At 41.6% G+C, this 27,076-nt stretch overlaps 1 protein-coding gene across 1 annotated transcript in view; it reads left to right on the forward strand.

The window, feature by feature from the left end:
- TMEM132B (transmembrane protein 132B) overlaps positions 1-27,076 on the forward strand; it is a 695,177-nt gene that overhangs the window by 664,253 nt on the left and 3,848 nt on the right. The window contains exons 7-8 of the mRNA XM_040416233.1: positions 13,489-13,762; positions 24,762-24,953. Of these exons, the coding sequence (XP_040272167.1) occupies positions 13,489-13,762; positions 24,762-24,953 (466 nt within the window). The remainder of the gene's footprint in view (positions 1-13,488; positions 13,763-24,761; positions 24,954-27,076) is intronic.

Below are 27,076 nucleotides of genomic sequence, written 5' to 3' on the forward strand. Positions count from 1 at the left end.
AGTTTTGTCTGAGATTGCGTCCAGTTGAGTGCAATGCGTTTTGATGCATTTTTCACGCGCGTGATAAAAAACTGAAGGTTTACAAACAACATCTCCTAGCAACCATCAGTGAAAAACGCATTGCATCCACACTTGCTTCCGGATGCAATGCGTTTTTCACTGAAGCCCATTCACTTCTTTGGGGCCAGGGCTGCGTGAAAAACGCAGACTATGGCCTCATGCACACGGTGTCACGGTGGGGAGTGGGGAAACCCCCCCACCGTACAATGTAAAGGGATAAGGGTAGCAGCCAGACCAGGCTGCCAAGAAAAGGGAGCTGGTTACCTCCTATGGCATCCCTAAATCTGGCCCTGTTCTCCTAACTGTATGAGCCGACCTTTAAGGTAGGAGGGCCCATAGACTGGAAACCTCAGAACCCTGAAATCCCTGAATATCCCTGAGGTTAGGAGACAGGGACAAGAGACAACTAGGTTCATCCAAGACACTGATGAACCAGAGTCTCCACAGGCCTAGTTGCAGGGAAAAGTGGACGACTGAATACAGCAACAGAATCGGCAGGTAAGAACACCAGAGACACACTTACCTGCCTCAGCCACCACGACTGGAACCCGTGCATAAGTACAGGTGCTCACACACCAAATAGGACACCGTACAAACAACACCACACACCGGAATCCAGCACTGCTGATACTGCCTGGGCCCCATACAGCAAGGTGCACAGCAGCCCCAGGCAGCACTGGATCCAGACTTATGGTTCACCCCTCCGGGAAACCAGCCCCCTTCTGGAGGTATCAAGATACCAGGGGACAAATAGCATACATGCGGGGACCAACACCAACAACAGCCCAGACATGTAACAACCAACAAAACGCTACACACACCCAGAACATAAACCTACACCACACATACAACAAGTGAGGGTAAAGGTACATGGAGGGTACATAAGGGAGGACAATTTATGTTCCATAAGGTGGCCCTCAAGGACTGGGCAGAAACACCCAAGCAAGGAGCAAAGCTCCAACACCAAGCAAGGCTGTAGTACAGTAGTTTAAAGCCAGACTTGTCTGAGCTTGCATCCAAGGGTCCCAATGTTTAGAAAATGTTCTGGAGTTCCCCTAGCAGCATAGGTCAGTTTATACATGGATAGGTCAGTATTAATCAGTTGTACTCATTGAGATACTGTGGAAGATTGGTCTCCAATTAAGAAAAATAACCTTTCTAGCATTGAACCTTTCTAACATTGGGCCGCAATTAATTTTCTTTAATACAGTTGGGCATGCACCACTGCTATGGCGATTGCACAAGACTCCCGTAGTTTGGCGTTACTAATGGCCATGTTCATTCGGCCACAGTATGGCAATACCACTATGTTGATTTAATTCCCCACAGTAGCCATTTTATTAAACAAAACAGCATAAAAATTATAAATAACATAACTACAAGGCCTCAACCCATGGAGGTCCTTCCCTAAATTCCCAACCAATCAAAACAACTAATAACTTTCCCTGAATGTACCCTTTAAACCAGGGGAGGGTCCTTGGTGCCCCAAAACCTAAAGAAATTCTGCCCCACCCCTCTCCTTAACTACCTCTAGCTGATAAGCGCGAGATCAGTGGCAGAACAATGCAACCATGGGCAATAAACCTGGGGAGATCTCTGCCAGATCACACAACTGATTCACATGCCTGGGGAGTCCAGAGCCATTTTGGCTCCCTCCCCTCAACACCAGAGTCACAATTACCACTAACTTCAAGGACCCGCCACTGATGCAATACGTGACCCCCTCACCTTCTTGCATCCTGCCACACCTAAAGCACCAATTCGATCCCACCCTGCAAGGCAGAACACCAGAGATCAATGCCAATTTCATTTAAATGAACCCCATCGGCTCTCAAAAACTCTGCAATCCTAGCCTCTAGATACTTGTGCCGTAATGCAACCCCTTTAGTCCTTGTCACAAACTGCATGACCCTATTCCCTTTAATCCTACCCTTATTTACCTGCACAACCAACCTTGCTTCTCTCCACCACTTACTCTCCACAATATCCAAATACACCATCAACAAGTGCGGAAATTGCAACCACAGCTGCAGCAGATCAAACTTAAAGGGGGGTTTCTGGGATTTTAATATTGATGACTTAGCATAGGTCGTCAATATCAGATCGGCGGGGGTCCAATACCCGGCACCCTCCACCGATCAGCTGGTTGATGATAAGGCCTCACTCCATGCGACTGCAGCCTTCCTTTCATTGTTTACTTGCTTGTCATCAAAAGCTCAGCGGCGAGTAGGTGTAGGGTAACTACAAGCCGTCGCAATCATTTCAACTGGGAGGCTCATTCCTATCCTCTTAAATAGGAATGAGCCGTCCCATTGAAATAAATGGGACGCCTTGTAGTTACACCTGCTCGCCGCTGCGCTGTTGACAGGTGAGCAAGTAAACAATGAATGGAAGGCTGCGCTTGCAAAAGCCAAGAAAACATTAAACATAACAAACTCACCTCCCACTCAGAAGCACACACCCAACCACAAGCACAGCTCCCTCAGGAGAAAAAAAAAGAAACTGGACATCTCTGATCCACCACCACAGACCACCGTCTTCATTTCTTCAGGGCCCACAAGACCAAAAATCATTTAGTTGCTTCTGGAAACCCAGACACTTGACACAATTTCAGAAAGAGTGGCTTGTTAAGGCCAAGCCTCCAAAAATGAAGCCTTTATGGGTTTAAAATGCCTGCCCATATAACACGCACATGTGATTTTTGTCAGAAAAAGATTAGCTTGTTGGAACCAAGCCTCCAAAATGTATGCTTTAACGGGGCATAATGCATGCACAAGTGTTAAATGTCAGAATAAGCCTAGAATAGTCCTTCTTTTTAATTGGGAGCAACAGCAATACAGTGTACATGTGGAAAGGGGTGACGTACAAGAGGCACATGGCTGCCATAGCGTGGAACATACTAGGCAGTAGATAAGCTTTCAGGTAGTAGTAGCAGTTGTAGTAGTGGTAGTAGTAGTGGTGGTGAATGAGTAACATCAATAGTGGTGGCAGTAGGGGATTAGCAGCAAGAAGTACCAGCTGCAGCGGAAGCAGCAGCAGCTATATGATACATGTTGGCAGGCAGACAGCAGCATAATGGAGGTAGCAGCAGCCATACAAAACATGAAGGTAGGCAGGCCGGCAGGCTGCTACAGTGGCAAGATGGGGCATCATCAGCAAGGCCAGATTTATTCATTGGCCTCAATCGGAGGAGTGTGAAAATCCTCTAGGATCCATTCCTGGTTCATTTTGACAAAAGTGATGTTTTGGAGACTGGTGGGGTAACAACTTGGTTCGTTTAGGTGACACCATGCCCCATGCGGCACTGAAAACACTCTCTGAGATAACATTGGAGACTGGGCAAGAATGAAGACAGAAAGCATACTGTCCCAGTTTGTGCAACTATTCCAGTCTGCCTGCCAGAATCTGTAGGGTCAGTGCACAGGGTATGCACCAAAGACGGGCAAGAATCTGCTTGCTGATTTGCATCAGTCTGGCATGTGGAAAAACTGCTTCTTCATGTTGAGCAGAATGAGCTGGCCTTATTTGGCCTCCCTTTCGGAGGGAGGAAAACATTCCCTTATCTTTTTTGATAGCAATGGTCTAAAAGAATAGCTGTCTAATAATTATGAGACTGCTTGATGTGAATGATACACCTGTCAGTGTGTAACCAAGTAAGCATACAGATTGCAATTCTGGGCAACATGCAGGAGAAACTGTTTCCAGCTCAGCTTTCCAATGACCAGATTGGGAGTCATGGCCAGTGCATCGTCATCATCATTGTCCGCAATAGCTACAGGTTGGACAGCAAAATGCATTTGCTGTTCTTTTTCTGCCGTCTTCCCTTGCTAAATGAGTGTCAGCGTTTGTTCTAAGACAAATATTAATGGGATGAGATCATTCATGCTGCAGTTTCTCTACTGACAAATTTTGTGTCTTCTCCCATGGGCTTAAGCACCCAACAGACATCTTGGATGAGCTGCCACTGCCTGATCTTGAACATACATCGACCAAGTGGGCCGTGAAAAACATGTACAGTCCCAGGCCGTATAAAAGCTACTTCAGTTGTCCACCGAGGCGTGCACCTTGCCTCATAGCAAGAAGTGTCTCACATTCTCTGCCAGAGAGTACAAGGCAAGGATGGCTTTTTGGGAGAAATAATGATGGCTTTGTATCTTCCTGCGATGCTGAGCCCACATCAGCTCCCTAAAAGCAGCAGACTTTACTAAATGGTATGGCAGTGACTGCACTCAAATGACTTCTGTGTTTTTTCTGGTGCTTGCCACACCTTCTATCCCCAGGTGTTGCTATTGTGGCAATTTAACCTTCTCTATTTATTGTTATTTCTCCCTGTATGCTATGCGGTTTATAGCTTCTGTTGGACTTAGCTTGTGTTTGGTTCTCGGCTGAGTTCCCGGTTCTAACAAAGCTTCATTGAAGATAAGTGTTTCCGTTCCCTTTTGTATTTTGTTTTGATATATGTGTGTGTTGCCTTTCCCTGTTGTTTGTCGTTAGGCCTGAGGAAGACTCCTGTTTGTCCTTTCCTTTGGAGGAACAGGTAGACTCAGTCCTGACATTAGTTCGCGGGTCCTATAGGGTGAGATAGGATTCTAGGTATCCGGTGTATGAACTTGCCTACCTTTGGGGCCTGTTCATACTGGTTTTATCTAGGAGGTGTCTATCTTCCTTCCCTATTTTCCAGGCCTTATTCCAGTGTCCCCTTTCCCTCCTATGCTTGGCGTGGTGTTTTCCTCCCACACACGAGCGTGACAGCTTGACCCTGGATCTCTCTTTTGGAATCTTTCTGTATTCCTGATATTTTTTTTACCAAATGTACTTCCATTTCTATAAACATACTGAAGACAATTCTACTAACAATTTACTTTGGGAATAATGCAGTTTGTGTGCCACTAAGATTTGGACCTAATGTGTGTTCACATACACATATTCACGAAAAAGCTTCCTCTGTTGTAATACAAGTTGAGATTATTTCCCAGTGCACACACACACATTATAAAACAAGCATTAAACATTTGTATTTCTATTTTTGCAAACTACACCAACACTTGACCTGTCTGGACATGGCATGTCCCGCATTTTGGCCTACTATTTCAGGTGTTTTCACTAAGATTTAAACTAGAACCCTCTGGATAGTAAAACATGCATTGTACACTTATATTACAATTTTTTGCAAACCACACCAACACTTGAACTGTCTAGAAATGCCATTTCCAGCTTTCATAATACTATTTCAGGTGTTTGTACTTAGCGATTTCAACCCTCTAGATTGTAAAACATGCATTATACACTTGAATTGCTATTTTCGCAACCACATCAACACTTGAATTGTCTGGAGATGCTCTTTCACAAATTTCGGGCAACTATTTCAGGTATTTTAAAACGGTACGCTCTGGATACTAAAGCACACATTGTACACTTATATTGATATTTTTTTGCAAACCACTCCAACACTTGAATTGCCTCGAGATGCCCTGGCACAGATTACAGCCAGCTATTTTAGGTATTTCACTCACAGATACCTAATCTATATAAAGATGCCATCCTAAGAACTCATCCTAAGGGTAAGTTAAAAAATTTGATGCAGAAATTTCTGTGACTCTCTCACTCATCTGAACAAGGGTTGCAGAAATCCCATTGCCACCCAAATAACCCAATTCAGATGAATTGAATGGATTTTTAGTGGCAACAAATCTGCAGCATGTGCCTCTTAAAGGGAACCTATCACCTGGATTTTGGGTATAGAGCTGAGGACATTGGCTGCTAGATCGTCGCTAGCACATCCGCAATATCCATTCCCCATAGCTCTCTGTGCTTTTATTGTGTCAAAAAACGATTTTATATATATGTAAATGAGGCTAGTAAGAAGCCCAAGGAGCCACGCCCACTGTGAAGGAGCCCAGCACCGCCCCGGATACTCAGAATCTCCTCCCTGATCCCTGACGTCACAAAGCTAGAGCGCCGTAATCTCACGATTCGCGAGCTAGCGCATGCGCAGTGTCGGCATAGTTATCCTTCCCTGTGCTGGCATCAGCCTCAGGGAACGAACTGCGCATGCGCTAGCTCACGCATCGTGAGATTACGGCGCTTTAGCTTTGTGAGGAGGAGAGATTCAGAGGATGCGGGGCCGTGCTGGGCTCCTTCACAGTGGGCATGGCTGGGCTCAGAGTCAGAGAACGCTGGACTCATCTCTGAAGCATGGAGGAGACAGGACTCATCTAAGGTTCATTTACATATATATATATATATATATTTTTAAATGGACACAATAAAAGCACAGGGAGCTATGGGGACTGGATATTGCAGAATTGCTAGCAGCGATTTAGCAGCCCATGTCCTCAGCTCTATACCCAAAATCCAGGTGACAGGTTCCCTCTAATGTTTCTTACTTTGCACTAAGCCAGGTGCGAGTTACTAATTATAATCCCTTTGTTACTGGAACTCATGGATTATACTGTATATGTTACAGATTTAGAATTACAAAAATAAGCCCATTCTGCAGCTCCACATTTCTGTCTTTGAAGAATTACATAAATTGAAAGTTACCTAATGATAGGAGCTATGCAAATTCTGAAAATATTTAAAAGCAACTTTTTTGCATATCTGGAGTAGGAAAGAGAATGCTTATTCGTTTTCTAACTTTTCTATGGTAAACTTCAGATCCAAGAGATCTGTGTTAGGCCTCAAACACACGACTGTATCTATTTTTTGGTCCGCAAATTGTGGATCCCCTAAATTAGGATACCGTCCATGTGGCATAAGCGGTTTGTGGACCCATTCACTTCAATGGGTCATTGTTCTGCATTGTGTGGACAGGTATAGCACATGTTTAATCTTTTTGCGGGAATGGACATACAGATGCGAAAAGCACACGGATCATCTGTGTGCTTTCCGCATCCATATACCCGTTCCGCAAAAAGATAGAACACATCCATAAAATGTGAACCACATTTTATGGACATATTCACATGGACTGCATGCGTATCTTGTGGACCCATGATGTGCAAAGCACAAAATGGATACGGTCAAGTGCATGGGGCTGTAAAATAATCTGGAATTCAGAGTATCCGAATGTTTTTCGATAAATTCCAGGATTTTGTTGGCGCAGGTAAAATCATACATGTGTCAGAAATAGAGGAAAACAAAAGCAGGCATCACTTTACAGAACAGTGGGCCACAGTGCATGGTATACAAGTTTTTTGTTACATTATGACCCGTTGTGTCTCTGGAAGCTCCTGCCCTGACCTCCCTAGCACTGCTGGGGTTGCATAGCATTATATTGATTTATGATGTTATGTAACCCTTAGAGGTCTGGAATGTATTGGATAACACTGACAGAATGCTGTCTGTGTTATCCAATACATTCTAGAACTGTAAGGCCCCTTTCACACGGGCGTCCCGTATTTGCTCCGGATGCGTCGCGTGTCCATTGTGGGAAAACCGCGCGAGTAGGCGCACAATTGCAGTCAGTTTTGACTAAGTTTGCGTTCCAATGTTCAGTTTTTTCCGCACGAGTGCAATGCGTTTTGCACGCGTGTGAGAAAAAACTGAATGTGGTACCCAGACCCGAACCCAGACTTCTTCACTGAAGTTCGGGTTTGGGTTAGGTGTTCTATTCATTTTATTATTTTCCCTTATAACATGGTTATAAGGCAAAATAATAGCATTGTTAATACAGAATGCTTACTAAAATGTGGCTTGAGGGGTTAAAAAATAAATAAAAATTAACCACCTCCCGTCCGCACGTTGACTATAAACGTCCGGGAGGTGGTTCTCTATTTCTAGACATTCCAGAACGTCCGTTCAGAAACTGCAGCTGCACGCTAATCGTGCAGCTGCTGATCGGGTTGCCCACTGTCAGTGACAGCAGGGCAACCCTTAGAGAAGGCAGGGACAGTGCCCAGGTGTCCCTGCCTTCTGGATCGCTGCATACACAGCGCTCGCCGAGCGCTGTGTATGCAGAGCAGGAAGCGCTATGCGCTTCCTGTTCCGGCCCGGCGGTCATGTGATCGCTAGGACCGGAGAGTGCAGGAGCTGTGTGAGGTCTTCTACAGACCTCGATCAGCCCTGCACTGAGGCTGTACAGCGCTGTATTATGCTGTACAGCCTCTCTGGGGGTGTATTTCTCCTGTAACTGGAGGTACTATGTCAGCCCCAGTTACAGAAGAAATCAACAGTGAAAAAAAAAATGAAAAAGTGAAGTAAATGTCCCCCAGAGGTCTTGTATGACCTTATGGGGGCCGAAAAGTGTAAAAGAAAAAATTTAAAAAGAAAGTGTTAAAAAAAAAAAAATCAAAAAAGGTTTTACATGTAAAAAAAAAAATTAAGTAAGGAATAAATAAAAAATGTTAAAAATAGAAAAAATTAAATTAAATAGACATATTTGGTATTGCCGAGTCCGTGACGGTCGGCTCGGCTCTATAAATATATCATATAATCGACCCAGTCCGTTCAACACCATAATTTTTTTTTTTCAAATGACTGTCAATAAAAGCCATTTTTGTCACCTTAGATCACAAAAAGTGCAACACCAAGTGATCAAAAAGGCGTATGTCCCACAAAATGGTACCAATAAAACCGTCACCTCATCCCGCAAAAAATGAGCCCCTACATAAGAAAATCTCTCAAGAAATAAAAAAACTATAGCTCTTAGAACATGGAGACACTAAAACATCATTTTTATGGTTTCAAAAATGCTATTATTGTGTTAAAGTTAAATAAATAATAAAAAGTATACATATTAGGTATTGCCGCGTCCTTAAAAACCAGCACTATAAAAATATCACATGACCTAACCCCTTGGATGAACACCGTAAAAAAAAATAATAATAATGTGTCAAAACAAGCAATTTTTGTCACCTTACATCACAAAAAGTGCAACACCAAGTGATCAAAAAGGCGTATGTCCCACAAAATGGTACCAATAAAACCGTCAACTCATCCCGCAAAAAATGAGCCTCTACATAAGAAAATATCTCAAAAAATAAAAAACTATAGCTCTCAGAACATGGACACATTAAAACATAATTTTTTTGTTTCACAAATGCTATTATTTTGTAAAACTTAAATAAATAAGAAAAAGTATACATATTAGGTATCACCACATCCGTAACAATCTGCTCTATAAAAATGTCACTTGACCGAACCCCTCAGGTGAACGCTGTAAAAATAAATAAATAAAAACTGTGCTAAAACAACCAATTTTTTGGTCACCTTGCCCCATAAAGTGTTATAATGAATGATCAAAAAATCATATGTACCCAAAAATAGTACCAATAAAACTGGCACCTTATACCCTAGTTTCCAAAATGGGATCACTTCTTGGGAGTTTCTACTGTAAGGGTGCATCAGGGGGGCTTCAAATGGGACATGGCATCTAAAAACCATGTGGAGTTCCTTTTCTTCTGCGCCCTGCCGTGTGCCCATACAGCAGTTTATGACCACATGTGGGTTGTTTCTGTAAACCGCAGAACCTGGGTAATAAATATTGAGTTTTGTTTGGCTGTTAACCATCGATGTGTGAAAAAATTTGATTAAAATGAAAAATCTGCCAAAAAAGTGAAATTTAAAAATTTGATCTCCATTTTCCTTTAATTCTTGTGGAACGCCTAAAGGGTTAACAAAGTTTGTAAAATCGGTTTTAAGTAACTTTAGGGGTGTAGTTTCTACAATGGGGTCATTTATGGGGTTATCCACTATGTAAGCCCCACAAAGTGACTTCAGACCTGAACTGGTCCTTAAAAAGTGGGTTTTGGCAATTTTCTTAAAAATTTGAAGAATTGTTTCTAAACTTCTAAGCCTTGTAATGTCCTAAAAAAAATAAAATTACATTTCCAAAATGATGCCAACATAAAGTAGACATATGGGGAATGTTAAGTAATAAATATTTTATGAGTTATCACTTTCTGTTTTAAAAGCAGAGAAATTAAAATTTAGAAAATTTAAAAGCAGAGTGTGCCTGGCGTGCATGGTGTACCTGCGCTCCCTGGACTTTGTGTAGCTATCATGGCCCATAAACAGGTAGGAACTAGTGTTAGGGACCTCTCATAGAGGCGACCTTGACGTGGTGAGTGGCTTATTACGCTTTGGCCAAAATGTACACCAATGCCTCATTCAACATCCAGCATAGAGGCAGGGCAGAGTGCTGGTTGCAGAGTGCTTTTTCATTTGTGTTTTTGCGTTTGTATGTGTATTTCGCCATAGCGATGTGCACCTGCATACAGGGTTGTGCTGACTGAATCCCCCACATTTTCTCTTTGTAGTATATATTAGAGGCGTGGCGATCTCCATGCAGTCATGCACACCTGACCAGTTAGTCTGCCCTGGAGGCTGGTTTTAAAGTCAGTATAAAACTGAGTCTACTTTTACAGCGCCTACCAGTAGCCATTTGGCTCCAGGAGAAGTATATAGTGGGCTCAGCATGCATGTTGGTACTTGCATCCCTGGATCCGATGAAAGCTGTCACGGCACCGGACGGGGTTAAAAGCAGAGTGTGCCTGGCGTGCATGCTGTACCTGCGCTCCCTGGAATTTGTGTGGCTATCATGGCCCATAAACAGGTAGGAACTAGTGTTAGGGACCACTCATAGAGGCGACCTTGACGTGGTGAGTGGCTTATTATGCTTTGGCCAAAATGTACACCAATGCCTCATTCAACATCCAGCATGGAGGCAGGGCAGAGTGCTGGTTGCAGAGTGCTATTGCATTTGTGTTTTTTTATGAAGTACAATGTGTCACGAGAAAACAATCTCTGAATGACTTGGATAAGTAAAGGCGTTCCAAAGTTATTACCACATAAAGTGAGATATGTCAGTTTTGCAAAATTTGGCCTGGTCAGGAAGGGGGCAAATGGCCCAGATGGGAAGTGGTTAACTCACCTCATCCTCTTGTTCACCGGCTGCTGGCTGCGCGAACAAGAGGATGAGGTGAGTTAATTTTTATTTATTTTTTTAACCCCTCATCCATATTTTACTAAGAATTCTGTATTAAGAATGCTGTTATTTTCCCTTATAACCATGTTATAATGGAAAATAATACACTAAATTGACTTTTATCAATTTACTAACATCATCTCCTAGCAACCATGCGTGAAAATCACATTGCATCCGCACTTGCTTGAAAAACGCAGAATATAGAGCATGCTGCGATTTTCACGCAATGCACAAGTGAAAATCACCGTTCATCTGAACAGCCCCATTGAAGTGAATGGGTCCAGATTCAGTGCGGGTGCAATGCGTTCACCTCACGCATTGCACCTGCGCGGAATTCTCCCCCATGTGAAAGGGGCCTAAGGGTTACATAGCATCATAAATCAGTATAATGCTATGCAATTCTGTCAGTACTAGAGAGGTCAGTACGGGAGCTTCTGCAGACACATGCTGCGATTTCAATGCATTGAACTCGCTCGTGTGAAACCAGCCTTTAACATTGCTAACCAAACCCCCTTTCCACGTATTTTTTCAAAACTGGAGGGAATGGCGAAAAAAATCAAAAAATAATCACAAAACTTTTGCACGAGTAACCCCAAAAGTAGCTCTATTTTGAGATTTTTTTTAAGCTGGGAGTATGGGGCATGATAAATTCCCCTCAATATACTTTCCTTTAACAGTAACTGCTAGGGATGAGCACATTTCATGTTATGAAATTCGTTTGTGCTTCGTTTGGTGGTAAAAAGTGAATTGCGTTATGGATTCCGTTACCACGGACCATAATGCAATTCTATGACGGAATGTATAACGGAATGCCTTTAGAGGCATTCCGTTATTCATTCTGTCATAATAGAAGTCTATGGCCTGCATAACGGATCCGTCCTGTTTCCGTTACGCAGGGGAGTCCTCTCCTGCATAACGGAAATGGGACGGATTTGTTTTGCAGCCCATAGACTTCTATTATGACGGAACGATAACGGAATGCCTCTAAAGGCATTCCGTTATACATTCCATCATAGAATGGAATGTATAGAACCCGCAAAACACAGATGCCGCCCGTGTGTGTTCTGCAATTTGCTGTCCGCATCTTTTGCAGCCCCATTGAAATGCAGTTCGGATGCGGAACCAAACAATGGTCATGTGCGTGAGCCCTAATGCTGTATGTGCTCCTGTAAGGAAGGGATAAATAGGACTACATGGTAACTTTGGTCGGACGACCCAACACGTCTCTAGAGAGTGCAGCATTGCATTGCTAGGTCACAATATAATGAAAGTGAATGTGATCGCACTGCCACCAGCAGAACTGGATTTCTGCCGTTGTGGCAACATTTGGGCCACAGTCATATTCAAATTCATTATATTGTAAAGTAGCGCCATTGTGCAGTCAAAGGTAAATTGAGAAATTGATATATAGCAGGAGAACTGTATAAAAATGAGTGCAAAAGAAAGTGGAATAGTTACCCAAGGTGATCAGTTATATTTCACATCTCATTTTTCCAAGGCTCTTTGAAAAAAGGAAGACTTAGGCCTCATGCACATGACCGTGCCGTTTTTTGTGGTCTGCAAACCGTGGATCCGCAAAAAACGGAACCCGCTTGTGTTGCCTTCCACAATTTTTTTTTTGCCTTCCTCTGGATCAACTTGCAGGATAACAGGCCGAACTGGATGGACAAATGTCTTTTTTCGGCCTTATGTGCTATGTTACTTTGTTACTATGTTACAATTTGCGGAACGGAATGGGCGCCGGCAATATAAATGCCTATTCTTGTCTGCAAAGCGCGGACAAGAATAGGACATGTTATATTTTTTTAACGGGGCCGCGGAACGGAGCCACGGATGCGGACAGCACACGGAGTGCTGTCCGCATCTTTTGCGGCCCCATTGAAGTGAAAACGGCTCGGATGCGGACCCAAACAACGGTCGTGTGCATGAGGCCTTAACCTGATTTGTGTCAGTGGCACTTTTTTAGCACAGTCTTTTAGGTGCTTTCACACACTCCATTTTACACCGACTTTTGACATCCCAGAGGTGCAGGCCGAGTCCATGCGCCTATATTGGGATCTACTCAAGCCACTGACTGGCGTAGATTTCAATCGTCATTTACACCAGGAAACTGGCATAAATCTTCGTGAACTTGCCAGGGCTGATGGCACTAACCCGCTACTCCCCAGTGTAGAGGGCTGTATAAAAACGTTGCATGCGTCCAAAGTTAGGCGCGGAAGTTTAAAAAAACTGCAAAAAGGGGCCGCATGACACCGCATGGCATAAGGAGTCATAATTATTGACCTCTATTAACTTCAAACACTGCATGAAAATAACGAAAAAGCCTTGTTAAAATAAAAAAGAATGTTTCTGTTCACTGACAACAAGCCACTGTCAGCAACTGATATACAAGGGATATCAGATGCAGATATTTATTGAAATGAATTGCTGCTTTATGCAAAAATGCTATTTTAATATGTATTTAAAATAACTTAGTATTTTCCATTTTCATTTCTCCCTAGACCAACAAGAGACAGTGAAGATGAAGAGGATGATGAGAAGAAAGGACGGGGGTGTTCCCTCCAGTACCAGCATGCAATGGTTCGTGTCTTCACGCAGTTTGTTGCAGAGTCTTCCGATTCTGGCGGACAGCTGACATACATGCTAGGACCAGATTGGCAGTTCGATATCACTGATCTCGTGAGTGACTTCATGAAGGTTGAAGAATCAAAAATAGCGACCCTGGAAGCTGGGAAAGTTCTAGTTGGACGAGAGCCGGGAATAACCACTGTCCAGGTAAAAGCAAGCGTCCGTGAAATGTAGCGTCCTTCACCTGGTTCACTTCAACAGTATTTCTTCTTAAAAGAGGAAGCAATAAAAGTAGAAGTAAAAAGTCCTCGCGTTGTCCTCTTTCACATTATTAAAAAACCTCTCTAATTGTACAGTCGTGGCCAAAAGTTTTGAGAATCACATAAATATTGGAAATTGGAAAAGTTGCTGCTTAAGTTTTTATAATAGCAATTTGCATATACTCCAGAATGTTATGAAGAGTGATCAGATGAATTGCATAGTCCTTCTTTGCCATGAAAATTAACTTAATCCCCAAAAAAACTTTCCACTGCATTTCATTGCTGTCATTAAAGGACCTGCTGAGATCATTTCAGTAATCGTCTTGTTAACTCAGGTGAGAATGTTGACGAGCACAAGGCTGGAGATCATTATGTCAGGCTGATTGGGTTAAAATGGCAGACTTGACATGTTAAAAGGAGGGTGATGCTTGAAATCATTGTTCTTCCATTGTTAACCATGGTGACCTGAAAAGAAACGCGTACAGCCATCATTGTGTTGCATAAAAATGGCTTCACAGGCAAGGATATTGTGGCTACTAAGATTGCACCTCAATCAACAATTTATCGGATCATCAAGAACTTCAAGGAAAGAGGTTCAATTCTTGTTAAGAAGGCTTCAGGGCGTCCAAGAAAGTCCAGCAAGCGCCAGGATCGTCTCCTAAAGAGGAATCAGCTGCGGGATCGGAGTGCCACCAGTGCAGAGCTTTCTCAGGAATGGCAGCAGGCAGGTGTGAGCGCATCTGCACGCACAGTGAGGCGAAGACATTTGGAAGATGGCCTGGTGTCAAGAAGGGCAGCAAAGAAGCCACTTCTCTCCCAAAAAAACATCAGGGACAGATTGATCTTCTGCAGAAAGTATGGTGAATGGACTGCTGAGGACTGGGGCAAAGTCATATTCTCCGATGAAGCCTCTTTCCGATTGTTTGGGGCATTTGGAAAAAGGCTTGTCCGGAGAAGAAAAGGTGAGCGCTACCATCAATCCTGTGTCATGCCAACAGTAAAGCACCCTGAGACCATTCATGTGTGGGGTTGCTTCTCATCCAAGGGAGTGGGCTCACTCACAATTTTGCTCAAAAACACAGCCATGAATAAAGAATGGTACCAAAACACCCTCCAACAGCAACTTCTTCCAACAATCCAACAACAGTTTGGTGAAGAACAATGCATTTTCCAGCACGATGGAGCACCGTGCCATAAGGCAAAAGTGATAACTAAGTGGCTCGGGGACCAAAACGTTGACATTTTGGGTCCATGGCCTGGAAACTCCCCAGATCTTAATCCCATTGAGAACTTGTGGTCAATCCTCAAGAGGCGGGTGGACAAACAAAAACCCACTAATTCTGACAAACTCCGAGAAGTGATTATGAAAGAATGGGTTGCTATCAGTCAGGAATTGGCCCAGAAGTTGATTGAGAGCATGCCCTGTCGAATTGCAGAGGTCCTGAAAAAGAAGGGCCAACACTGCAAATACTGACTCTTTGCATAAATGTCATGTAATTGTCGATAAAAGCCTTTGAAACGTATGAAGTGCGTGTAATTATATTTCACTACATCACAGAAACAACTGAAACAAAGATCTAAAAGCAGTTTAGCAGCAAACTTTGTGAAAACTAATATTTGTGTCATTCTCAAAACTTTTGGCCACGACTGTATTTTAGATGACATTTCTGCTTTTCTATGTGATATGCCATGGCTAGAATATAAGGACTAGAGCTTAGTTCTTGGTATCACAGTAAGGTTTGGTGCACACAACCGCATTTTCATCCATGTGCTGTTTGAACTATTTTACAGATACAGTAGCACAATGACCTTTTTATTTCTATGGGGCCATGCACACATCTGTGTTTTTGCCGATTCTGCAAATTATAGAACATGTCCTATTCCTGTCCATATTGCAGACCGGCTCTGTCCTTTCTATTATAGGGAGTGAAAAAATGTGAAACGCGCACAAAAGGCATCTATATTTTGCGGATGCATTGTTTGCAAACTGAAATATGGACACGGCCGTGTCCGTGAAGTCTTAATCCCACATAAGTACTTGTATGAAGTCCGAGCTGGATGAAACATTGCACCTCCTTCTCTTTTCAGAGACCTCAAGGGGGTGATGCAGGAACTTTTCTTCATGTTATCCCCCCTCTTACCACCCCTCAATGAGAAATAATATGTGCTCTATCACATTTAGGTGGATCTTTTGTTCTATTAAGGCCTCCTGCACATGATCGTATCTGTTTTGAGGTACACAAATCGCATATCCGCAAATTACAGATGCGGTCCCTGTGCATCCCGCAATTTTCACAAAACCCACTGTAAAAAATCCTATTCTTGTCTTCAAACCAGACAAGAATAGGTCAAGCTCTATAATTTATGGTTTGGCCACACGGATGTGAACAGTAAATGGATGACATCCGTGTGCTGTACGTTTTTGCAGACTCGTTAAAGTAAATGGGTCCGTGTGTGATCCGTAAGTATATGTGGATTGGACTCGGACCAAAAATACGGTCATGTGCATGAGGCCTAAGGGGGCAGAAGATGACTAGCTGCACATCTAGTTTCCTCTGCACCTAATGTTGTTGATTTGAACTTGATGACGCATCAGGATTAGTGTTGAGCAAATCGAATTCAAACAAATTGACTTTGATCTGAATTTCAGTAAAAATTTGATTCGCGCGAAGCCGAATTTCTTTTCACTATGTGGTAACGAATACATTTTTCCTGAAATGTCAGAAAAAAATACATTTGTGATCATCAATTTGTGAGCAAAGAAACCGCCACGGCTATCTTGATTGAAGATACTGTGCAGATCTCGCGGGTGGTGATGTATGACGTCGCCATGCCGTTCAGTGTGACGTCACTGTGCGAGATTTCGCATGGTGTCTTCAATCAAGATGACCGTACGAAATCTTGCGGGCGGTGATGTATGACGTCGCCATGCCGTTCAGTGTGACGTCACTGTGCGACATTTTGCGTGGTCTCTTCCATCCAATGGTCGTTCACTGTCATTGTGCCCGCTACATACAAAGAAATTAGAAATTCGGAGAAGCAGTGAAATCGGATTTTTTATTACTTCGCTCAACACTAATCATGATGACAGGTACTTTTGGTCTCTTCAGTTGAAATGATGTGTTTATGTGGACATGGGCGTGTGGCGTATGAACGCCTGAGGCTCTGTGTCTTACTTTTAGCCATAAATATGAGTTTTTATGCAATGTTTGTTTACAAAGCATTATAATTGATGCAAAATAGTGTGAATTTTCTGGGTGACATTTTCGCAATGTGACTGGTGTCTGCCTTCAGAAAATCCGTGGCTATGAGGTTCCATGTTTTATTTGATAATTTGGGTTATATTTGTGTATGTCAAAAGTTAAAAAATTGTTCGGACAGCCATATGGTTAGTGACAAATTTGCAATGTTCCATTCACATTGTATAACTGTATATATGTGCAGATTTATAGTTCAGGAAAATATTTGCTCAAATACAGTAGCTGCCATATTGGTTGTCATTAAACTTGAAAAGATAGATTAGAAATTCTATAAATTAAAGAAAGCGGGTGCACAGGTTTTCTATGGGGAAACCAAGTTTGTAATCACAGTAAAGCATTGACGGTAATATAGCATCTTTATTAAAATACATCTTCCATTAATTTCAAAGAACTAGTTTCATTGTGACAGAGGTCTCCAGGCTATGCAGATAATCAAGTGAAGCATTTTGGGGCAACATATTCATCGAGTAGAAAAACATCCATTATGTCATGAAATTAGATTTATGCATTAGCTGCCTATGGAAGAAATGTCATGTTTATGTGAATTGCTTTAGAAAAAAAATAAACTTTATTGGATTTTATAACTATCTTAATTTCATGCAGATTGCAGTATACGGTATATGAAAATGAAAATTACACTCCAGCACTTTAGGCAGTACTTTAAAGTAAATATGATTATTCCACATTTTGTGGTAAAATCCCTTAATTAAGGCAATATACACTTGTATATGTTTGGTTATCTATGCGTATACTCACACGTAGTGAAACTTAGCAAATAAATTTACTCCCCTACATTACAGGAAAAAAAGGAGACAATGCAGCAGCACTCTGCAAATCAGACAAAGTACAACAATGCTTACAAAAATTATGGTGCTAATACTACACTTATTTATAAAAGAGATGCTTGGACAATGCATTTTGTACAAAATCATCTAAGCCCGTATGCCAAACGTCAAGGCGATCTCTGTTACACGGGTCCTAACACTAAATACTACCTGTTATGCGCCATAATGACCACCATAAAATTCAGGGAGTGTTGGACCCACATGCATGTTGGATCCACTCTGCCTTTTTCCATTTTTTGTGCCAAAATGGCCTCCATTACAAGGGATGCAGGTACCAACATGCATGCTGAGCCCACTCTATACCCTTCCTGGTGCTAGACAGCTTCCAATGAATGCAGTGAGAGCAGGCCACAGCTTTATACTGAAAATAATTAAAATCAGCCTATGGGGCAGACAGGCTAATCAGGAGTGCACGACTCGCTGGAGTGCCACATCTCCAGCATTGTAAATCTGCAAAAAAAGGAGGGGTTAGTCAGCAGCTGTGGCCTGCTCTCACTGGATGTTCCACAGCAGTACTGGCGAAATATTCTGTGGACAGATGAAACCAAAGTTGAGTTGTTTGAAAGAAACACACAACACTATAAAAAGAGGCACAGCACACCAACATCAAAACCTCATCCCAACTGTGAAGTATGGTGGTGGGGGCATCATGGTTTGGGGCTGCTTTGCTGCATCAGGGCTTGGACGGATGGCTATCATCGAAGGAAAAATGAATTCCCAAGTTTATCAAGACATTTTGCAGGAGAACTTAAGGCCATATGTCCACCAGCTATAGCTCAACAGAAGATGGGTGTTGCAACAGGACAACGACCCAAAGCATGGAAGTAAATCAACAACAGAATGACTTAAACAGAAGAAAATTCGCCTTCTGGAGTGGCCCAGTAAGAGTCCTGACCTCAACCCGATTGAGATGCTGTGGCATGACCTCAAGAAAGCGATTCACACTAGACATCCCAAGAATATTGCTGAACTGAAACAGTTCTGTGAAGAGGAATGGTCAAGAATTACTCCTGACCGTTGTGCACATCTGATCTGCAACTACAGGAAACGTTTGGTTGAAGTTATTGCTGCCAAAGGAGGTTCAACCAGTTATTAAATTCAAGGGTTCACATACTTTTTCCACCGGCAGTGTGAATGTTTACATGGTGTGTTCAATAAAAACATGGTAACATTTAATTCTTTGTGTGTTATTAGTTTAAGCAGACTGATTGTCTATTGTTGTGACTTAGATGAAGATCAGATCACATTTTATGACCAATTTGAGTTGGTTTGTCCTGGATGTAATAGAGGTGATGGGTGTGTGAGCTGTAGTCCTTTACCTGCAGCAGGATCTGTAAAGATGTGGTAGCTGGTCACTCAGCTGTCTAAGAGCACTGTAGCTTTTCAGGAAAGCTGTATCTTGGATATTCTTCACTCTCCCTGGAGGATAATATGGTGCTGGTTCCTAAGACCCTTGAAGTAGGAGCTCTAAGATGTGTTCAGTGGCATGCCTAGGGTGTTTGGCACCTGGGGCAGATCCTTTCTTTGGCACCCCACCCCCCAATACTTTCAAAAAATTGTACCCCCTCACAGTAGTATTGCCCTCATTGTACAACTTTCACAGTAGTTTTGCACAGATGTGTGCCCCCTCACAGTAGTTATGCCTACATTGTGCCCTCTCACAATAATAATGCCCTTTGTTCCTCCTTCACAGTAATAATGCCCATTGTGCCCCCTTCACAGTAATAATGCCCACTGTGCTCCTTCACAGTAATAATGCCCACAGTGCCCCCTTCATTGTAGTAATGCCCTCTGGTTTTGTGCCCCCTCCATAGTATAAATGCATATTGTGCCCCCTTCACATTAGTAATGCCCTCTGTGCCCCCAGCTGTTTGAAGAGAGGGCAACGCTCATATAAGAGCTGCTTTCTCTGTTCTGTTAACCTGCTCGCCATAGCATTTGCAGTGATGAGCAGGTATACAGGGCAGAGAAGGCAGCGCTCATACAAAAAAAAAAAAAGCGGACAACCCCTTTAAAGACATATTTGGAAAACATTACATACAGCGCTACAGAACATACAGGGTGATACAGCGCCACAATATGTACCTCTTACATCCAGTGACTTCTCTTCTCTGATGTAGATATTCTCTTTCCTCTTCTTCTCCTTTTAGACCAGACCACCATGGTGACTTCTTTCAGCTGTGCCTCGTCTTGCAGAGTTTAACAGACATCTTACTTTCCTACTTTTCCATCATCCTCCTACCTTCTCAACACCCCAACCTGCCACCCCCAATACTGTGTCCAGTGTGCTCCCCAATACTTTCCTGCAGAAACAGTCCCCCTTAAAATACTGGTACCACAAAAACACCCTTTTATATTGTGCGCTAGTAATAATAATAAAAAACACCTTCCTTTCTGATCAGACCCCCATATAAAACCCTAAATGAGATCCGCCAATCTCAGACCAAACCCCCTTTAGACCTCTATGTCAGACCCCATATAAGACTCCAGTTTTAAACCTCAGATTAGACCCCCATTAGACCTCCATTTAAGACCCGACCCAATATCAGACCTCAGAAAAGACCCCCATATAAGACCCCCATTAGACCTCCAGACCCACATATCAGACCTCCGACCAGACCCCCATATCAGACCTCCATACCCCCATTAGACCTCCAGACCTCCTAATTGGACCCTGAGAAGAGCGAGCAGGAGGAGGGGTAAGTACTGGACAGCACTCACAGCTCTTCTCTTCCCCTCCTCCTGCAGACTAGTGAGCGCTTCCATTATGGAAGCGCTCACTAGTATTCCCTTTATAAGATGCACTGCATCTTATAAAGGGGAAAGCAATGAGCGCTTCCATCTGTATTGATGGAAGCGCTCATTGCTTCTGTTCTGGCACCCCCCTGAGAGCCGGCACCCTGGGCAGACCTCCCGCCCCACTGCCCCCCCTTGGGCACGCCACTGGATGTGTTTCCTTTCTCCACACTATCTAAACTAAAACTCCCCCTCCGGGCAGGAAGTAGGACCATCCAACTCCCACCAAGACGGAAGGAACAGGATGGTCAACCTTGTCCCTGCCAACCATACCTTCTTATGCTGGTGTGCTTACCAACAATACATAACATAACTAGCCAAACAATTACAGATACCCCCAGGTTTGGAGTACTGATCTATCATATCTATCTATCTATCTATCTATCTATCTATCTATCTATCTATCTCTGTATGCGTATCTAATAATCATCTATCTATCTATCATCTATCTATCTATTATCTATCTATCTATCTATCTATCTATCTATCTATCTATCTGTCTCTGTATGCGTATCTAATAATCATCTATCTATCTATATGTATCTATCTAATATATCTCTATCTATTAATCATCTATCAATCTCTATTATATATCTTTCTATCTATATATCTATGTATATATCTGTCTCTGTATGTCTATCTAATAATCATCTATTATCTATCTGTCTATATCTATCTACCTGTATATCTATCTATCTATCTATCTATCTATCTATCTATCTATCTATATCTATCTATATGTCTATCTATCTATCTAATATATCTCTATCTGTTAATCATCTATCATCTATCCATTTCTATTATCTATCTATCTATCTATCTATCTATTATCTATCTATCTATATGTCTATCGAATAATCATCTACTATCTCTATCTATCTATCTCCTATCTATCTACTATCTATTATCTATCTATCTATCTATCTATCTATCTATCTATCTATTATCTATCTATCTATCTATTATCTATCTATCTATCTATCTATCTATCTATCTATCTCCTATCTATCTATCTATCTTTCTATCTGTCTCTGTCTATCTTATAATCATCTATCTGTCTGTCTATCTATTTATATATCTGTCTCTGTGTGTCTATCTAATAATCATCTATCTATTATCTATCTATATGTACATCTAAAAATATACTCCTAAATATCTTCTGGCAATGTATTATGTGCACTGTGACTGTTTCCCGCACACCTTGGACTGATGAGGTCCCAGCTGTCAGCAGCTCTGTCCAGTATTACCGACTGCCATTATCTGTTTGGCCTAGATTATCATTCAAACTTTAGTTCAGTTGTCTTCAGAGAAGAGAAAAGTGAATGTTCTGGATTGGAAAAGGAATGATTCCAGTTAGTAAGCGACACTAACGTAGAAGAATTGATACAGAATAGTCATAGGATTCGGCAAGATAATTATGTGCAATACAGAAGATTTCCTTCAATCAGTGCAAAATGAGAGAGATAAAATACCACCCGCACTTTAAAGATATAAAATCATATTTGCTCTTTCCATGTCTGTTAACTCTGGTAATATTTGAAGTGAATTAAAAAAAATTGCAGTTTAGCAGACCCTAGTATTCATGTTAAATTAGCAAAAACTAAAGATTAGCAGACTAAAGGCTTGTTCAAAGTTCAGGCTCATAGAAGGGGGATAGAGTAGAATCTGTCAAATCATATCCTCCACTTGATACGAGCAGTATTACAAATATCAAAAATAATATCTGTCATTGTAAATACACTTTAATTCTCCGTAGATACAACTGTGCATATAATAAGGGAACATCCTCAGCAAAAGGCGCAGATCTTGTGCAGAATGGCAGATATCTACAATATAAGTCGACATGCTGCAGATTTAGGGAGCCTGCAGACAAAGCAAATTACATGCGGTTTTTCCGTGCGGATTTTTGTGTGCAGTGTAATACAGTACCTGCAAATTGTATGAGATTGGAGAAATCACATGTACACTGCTTTTTTTCAGGTGTTGAAATTGATCTGCCGTGCGGAATCTGAAATCTGCAGTATGTCAATTGTTGTGTTTTTCTGTTGCAGATTTCGCCCCTTTTCAATGAAATGTGTACCAAAAACCTCATAAAAAATGCTGAAAAATTTACCAATTTATGTGCGTTTCTTGTACAGTTTTAGTGTGGATTTCATGCAGATTGTCTGCACATAAATCTGCACTGTGTGCAGCCACCCTTAAGCCGCCTGCACATGAGTGTGCGCGAAGACGTGTAAGATCCGCCCCGATTTCCATGCAGATAGATTCTGCACAATATCTGCACCACAATCTGCACTTTCAAACAGTGCTTTTTGGGCGGATTTGATGCGGTTTTGCTGCAGATCTCACTCTTCATTGGAAAAGGGTGAAATCGGTAGCTACCTGTAAAACCGCAAATATAACTGACATGCTGCGGGTTTAGAGATCCACACAACAGGCCAATTTCTGCACGGAAAAAATTTGCTAAATGTACATGAGATGTGTGTAATCTCATACACTTTGCTGGTACTTTCCTACTCTATGATTTGTCTGCATGGGAATCCGCACAAAAAAAACATCACATATTGGTGCAAATTTTCCGAATGCAATTCCACTATGGAAAGGCCGCAACGCTTACACAGTGTCCATTCCTTAATTGCCCTGTAATATGGAGTAGGAATTCTGTGTGCACGCACACAAGTTTTATGGCAAAGCCCTCTGTCTGAATGAGCTGTTCAAGTTCTGACCCTGTCACTGCTCGATTTGTAATGTCGAATCTCTATGGCAATTAGGAAAAAAAATATGTAGAAATCCGCAGCACTCTTCCACAGTTTGTGAAAAAAATTCTGTCTTTTATTTAAATCAGCTGCTTGATAAAGACCAGAGATGGTTGAAACGTTGCTGTCACTATGCTGCTGATTTAAATAAAAGACTGGATTTTTTTCACAAACGGAAGAGTGCTGCGGATTTCTACATATTTTATTTTTGGTACACGTCGGGACCACCAGCCAGGATCTCTACCCGCGAGCATTACCTTTCCTATTAATGGTAGATACTCCTTCCAATTAGTGGAATCTGTAGTGCTGCTTATCCTGTATTATTCTCCTATATGGCAATTAGGAGCCATGCTATAAATGGACCTGTATCATACCACACCGATATAGCGTTGGCATTAATAATAATACTCTAATGCTGTAATATCAGCAACCACTGTTATTAGTGTTGGTGCTTGCATACTTTTGACTACCATATCTGTGTTTCGCCTGTACCAAAAAAGTCTAATTGAATGGACCTTTCATGACAATTGTAGGAAAAAAATGTGTATCTGTATGTATCAATATTAGGGCTCATTCTGATGGCTGTATTTGTGGTCCGCAAAAATGTGGGTGCTGGATGATTGGATGTTATATTTAAAGGCTATGTACACATTCGTGGGCAATTTGTTTTTAGGATTGTAGTTTACTCATTTTGGGTTAAAAATCATTTTTTCAATTGCTTTTTATTAAAAAATATTCAGCCCTTTTTATCACAAAGGCTTAACTTTTTCTAGCTATGTGAATACTACTTTCATTTTCACTTTGTGCCAGTCATCTAATAACCCATATCTCTAAATTACTAAAAGGTCATAAACACTTATTTAAGCCACCTTCTTATCAGTAAGATAAGAACTGAGCTATAATGTGTGTTTTCTAAGGTCAGATGTCAGAGATAAGGAGCCAGAGAGCTGAGCTTCCTGGTGGAAGACAGTGAAAATTCAGATCCTATTACTAGAGAATCTCAGCCCTGTACAGAGAAAAGGGTTCTAAATTTCTAATAAAGACTAACTGAAAAAAAAAGATTTTTAGCTCAATATGAGTATAATGCAGTAAAAGAAAACAATTGTCCACAAAGGTGTAAATAGCCTTTAAGGAATTTCACGGTATATGGAATTCTAGTTGAGCAATAACTGTGGCAATGCCAAATAAAAACTTCAGCTGATCTACAGTAGCTTTCATTTTTCTTGCTGCATAGAATTCTGCACACTTGCTGTTGTTTCACCAAAGTCTTTGTCTTTATTTGTCCTCAGGTCCTTTCTCCATTATCTGATTCAATTTTGGCTGAAAAGACAGTGACAGTGTTGGATGACCGTGTGGGAATTGTTGAGCTGGGAATCCAACTCATAACTGGTCTCTCTTTGTCTGTGCAAGCCAGCAAGGGTAACAAGAGAGCCATCATTACGACAACAACAGCCAGTGATATCTTGCATGAGATAAAACAGGTATAGTAATAAAAAATACAGACAGTTATATTTGATCAAACCATGCTGTGAAATAATAGTGTGTCTGGACTTATTTTCTTATCTCTTATTATTTATTTCATTTTATTTATATGGTGTCACCATTTTACATATTTTACATATTAAATACAGAGGTCTAAAGTGGGCAGAAGTGATAGTACAAATACAATATACCGCAGAATATCTAACAGTATAATGGTATGTTGTGCACTTGCCAAAGTGGGCTTTGTCCATGTCACTCTCATTTCTACAATTACTATTGAAATGACAGATTAAAAAGAAAGCACTCATGCAATCTAAGTTGAGGTGTGACTATACTGAATCAGTGAAGGTATAATCTGGCCATAAAAAAAAATTGTGTGGACTGTATAGCAATGTATTTGGGCACTGTGTGGCCCTAATATGTCAGAGATAGTTCAGTTTAAATCTAAGAAAAATTGTAGATATATATATTAATAGTTCAATGAACAGTTGTTTATAAATGTGCATACATGAAATATGTAAGTAATGTAAGTATTTACAGCATGCATCTATTGAATGTATATACATTATGCATGTATTGAGTGTAGAGATGAGCGAATTTCAGGTTATGAAATTTGTTCATGCTTCGTTTACTGGTAAAAGGTGAATTGCGTTATGGATTCCGTTACCACGGACCATAACGCAATTCTATGACGGAAGTCCTCTCCTGCATAACGGAAACGGGACAGATCCATTTTGCAGCCCATAGACTTCTATTATGACGGAATGAATAACGGAATGCCTCTAAAGGCATTCCGTTATGCATTCTGTCATAGAATTGCGTTATGGTCCGTGGTAACAGCATCCATAACGCAATTCACCTTTTACCAGTAAACGAAGCGTGAACGAAATTTAATAACCTGAAATTCGCTCATCTCTAATTGAGTGTGTATGTACAGTATGCATGTGTTGAGTGTGTGTATGTACATTATGCATGTCTTGAGTGTGTGTTTGTACGATATGCATGTATTGAGTGTGTGTAGGCATAGCAGGCATGTATTGAATGTGCATAGGTACAACGTGCTTGTATTGAGTGTGTATCTACAGTATCTATCCATAGAGTGTGTGTAGGTACAGTAGGCATGTATTGAGTGTATATAAGTACGCTATGCATGTATTGCGTGTGCATAGGTATAGCAGGCACGTATTTAGTGTGTGTAGGTACAGCATGCATGTCCCAAGTACGTGTATGTATTGAGTGTGTGTATGTACAGTATGAAAGTATTTTGTGTCTGTAGATACAATTTAATGTACATGTATTGAGTGAGCGTAGGTAGGGCGTGCATGTATTGAATGTGCATAGGTACAACATGCATGTATTGAGTGTGTGTATCTACAGTATGTACGCATTGATTAAGTGTAGGTACAGTAGGCATGTATTGAGTGTATGTGAGTACACTATACCTTTATTCCATGTGAGTAGGTACATTAGGCATTTTCATGGTAAACAGTCTTTCCCTGACATCATGTCATTATCCTTGGTAGGGCAGGCATTGTATCACTCAGCTAGCTTCTGCCCGGTTGCCAGACTCCTGTGTTCAAATCGGCAGACTTTAGCTGGTTTGCAAGGCCTATTCCTGTTTGTGTATTCGAGAGACTTTTTCCTGCAGCACTACAGGAGTTAATTTCCTTTCTGATCCTGTGCTCCACTGCTTCACTAATGACCTAATCAACTCTCCTATATAGCTGTGCTGCTGACCTCACTTGCTTGAGCAGTTGATCTCTACAGATCTCTACAGACCTCGCTGGATCTCTCTGACTTGCTAGAGCTTGTAAAGAGCTATAATATGTTTTTCTGCCTGTGTACTGACCTTTGCCTGATTGCTAGGTCCTGATGCTGTAGATTATCCTTAGATTATTTCATGGATTTGCACAAACTCTATGTTTATTGTCAGTTCCCTCCGTGTCACACATCAGTGTCTCTGATCCCCATGGGTCAACTGCCAACCACACCAGTACTATTCCCAGAGATAGCGGCCTGCTGCCCCCCTGCAGTGTAGGCCAGATCCCTGTATATAGATTAAATGGTGAAAACCAGGGGACCACCAGGATAATGCCCTCTGGACTAGCCCAAAGTGAAACTG

This window comes from Bufo bufo, chromosome 2, assembly GCF_905171765.1.
Source record: "Bufo bufo chromosome 2, aBufBuf1.1, whole genome shotgun sequence".
NCBI classification, from domain to species: Eukaryota; Metazoa; Chordata; class Amphibia; order Anura; family Bufonidae; genus Bufo; species Bufo bufo.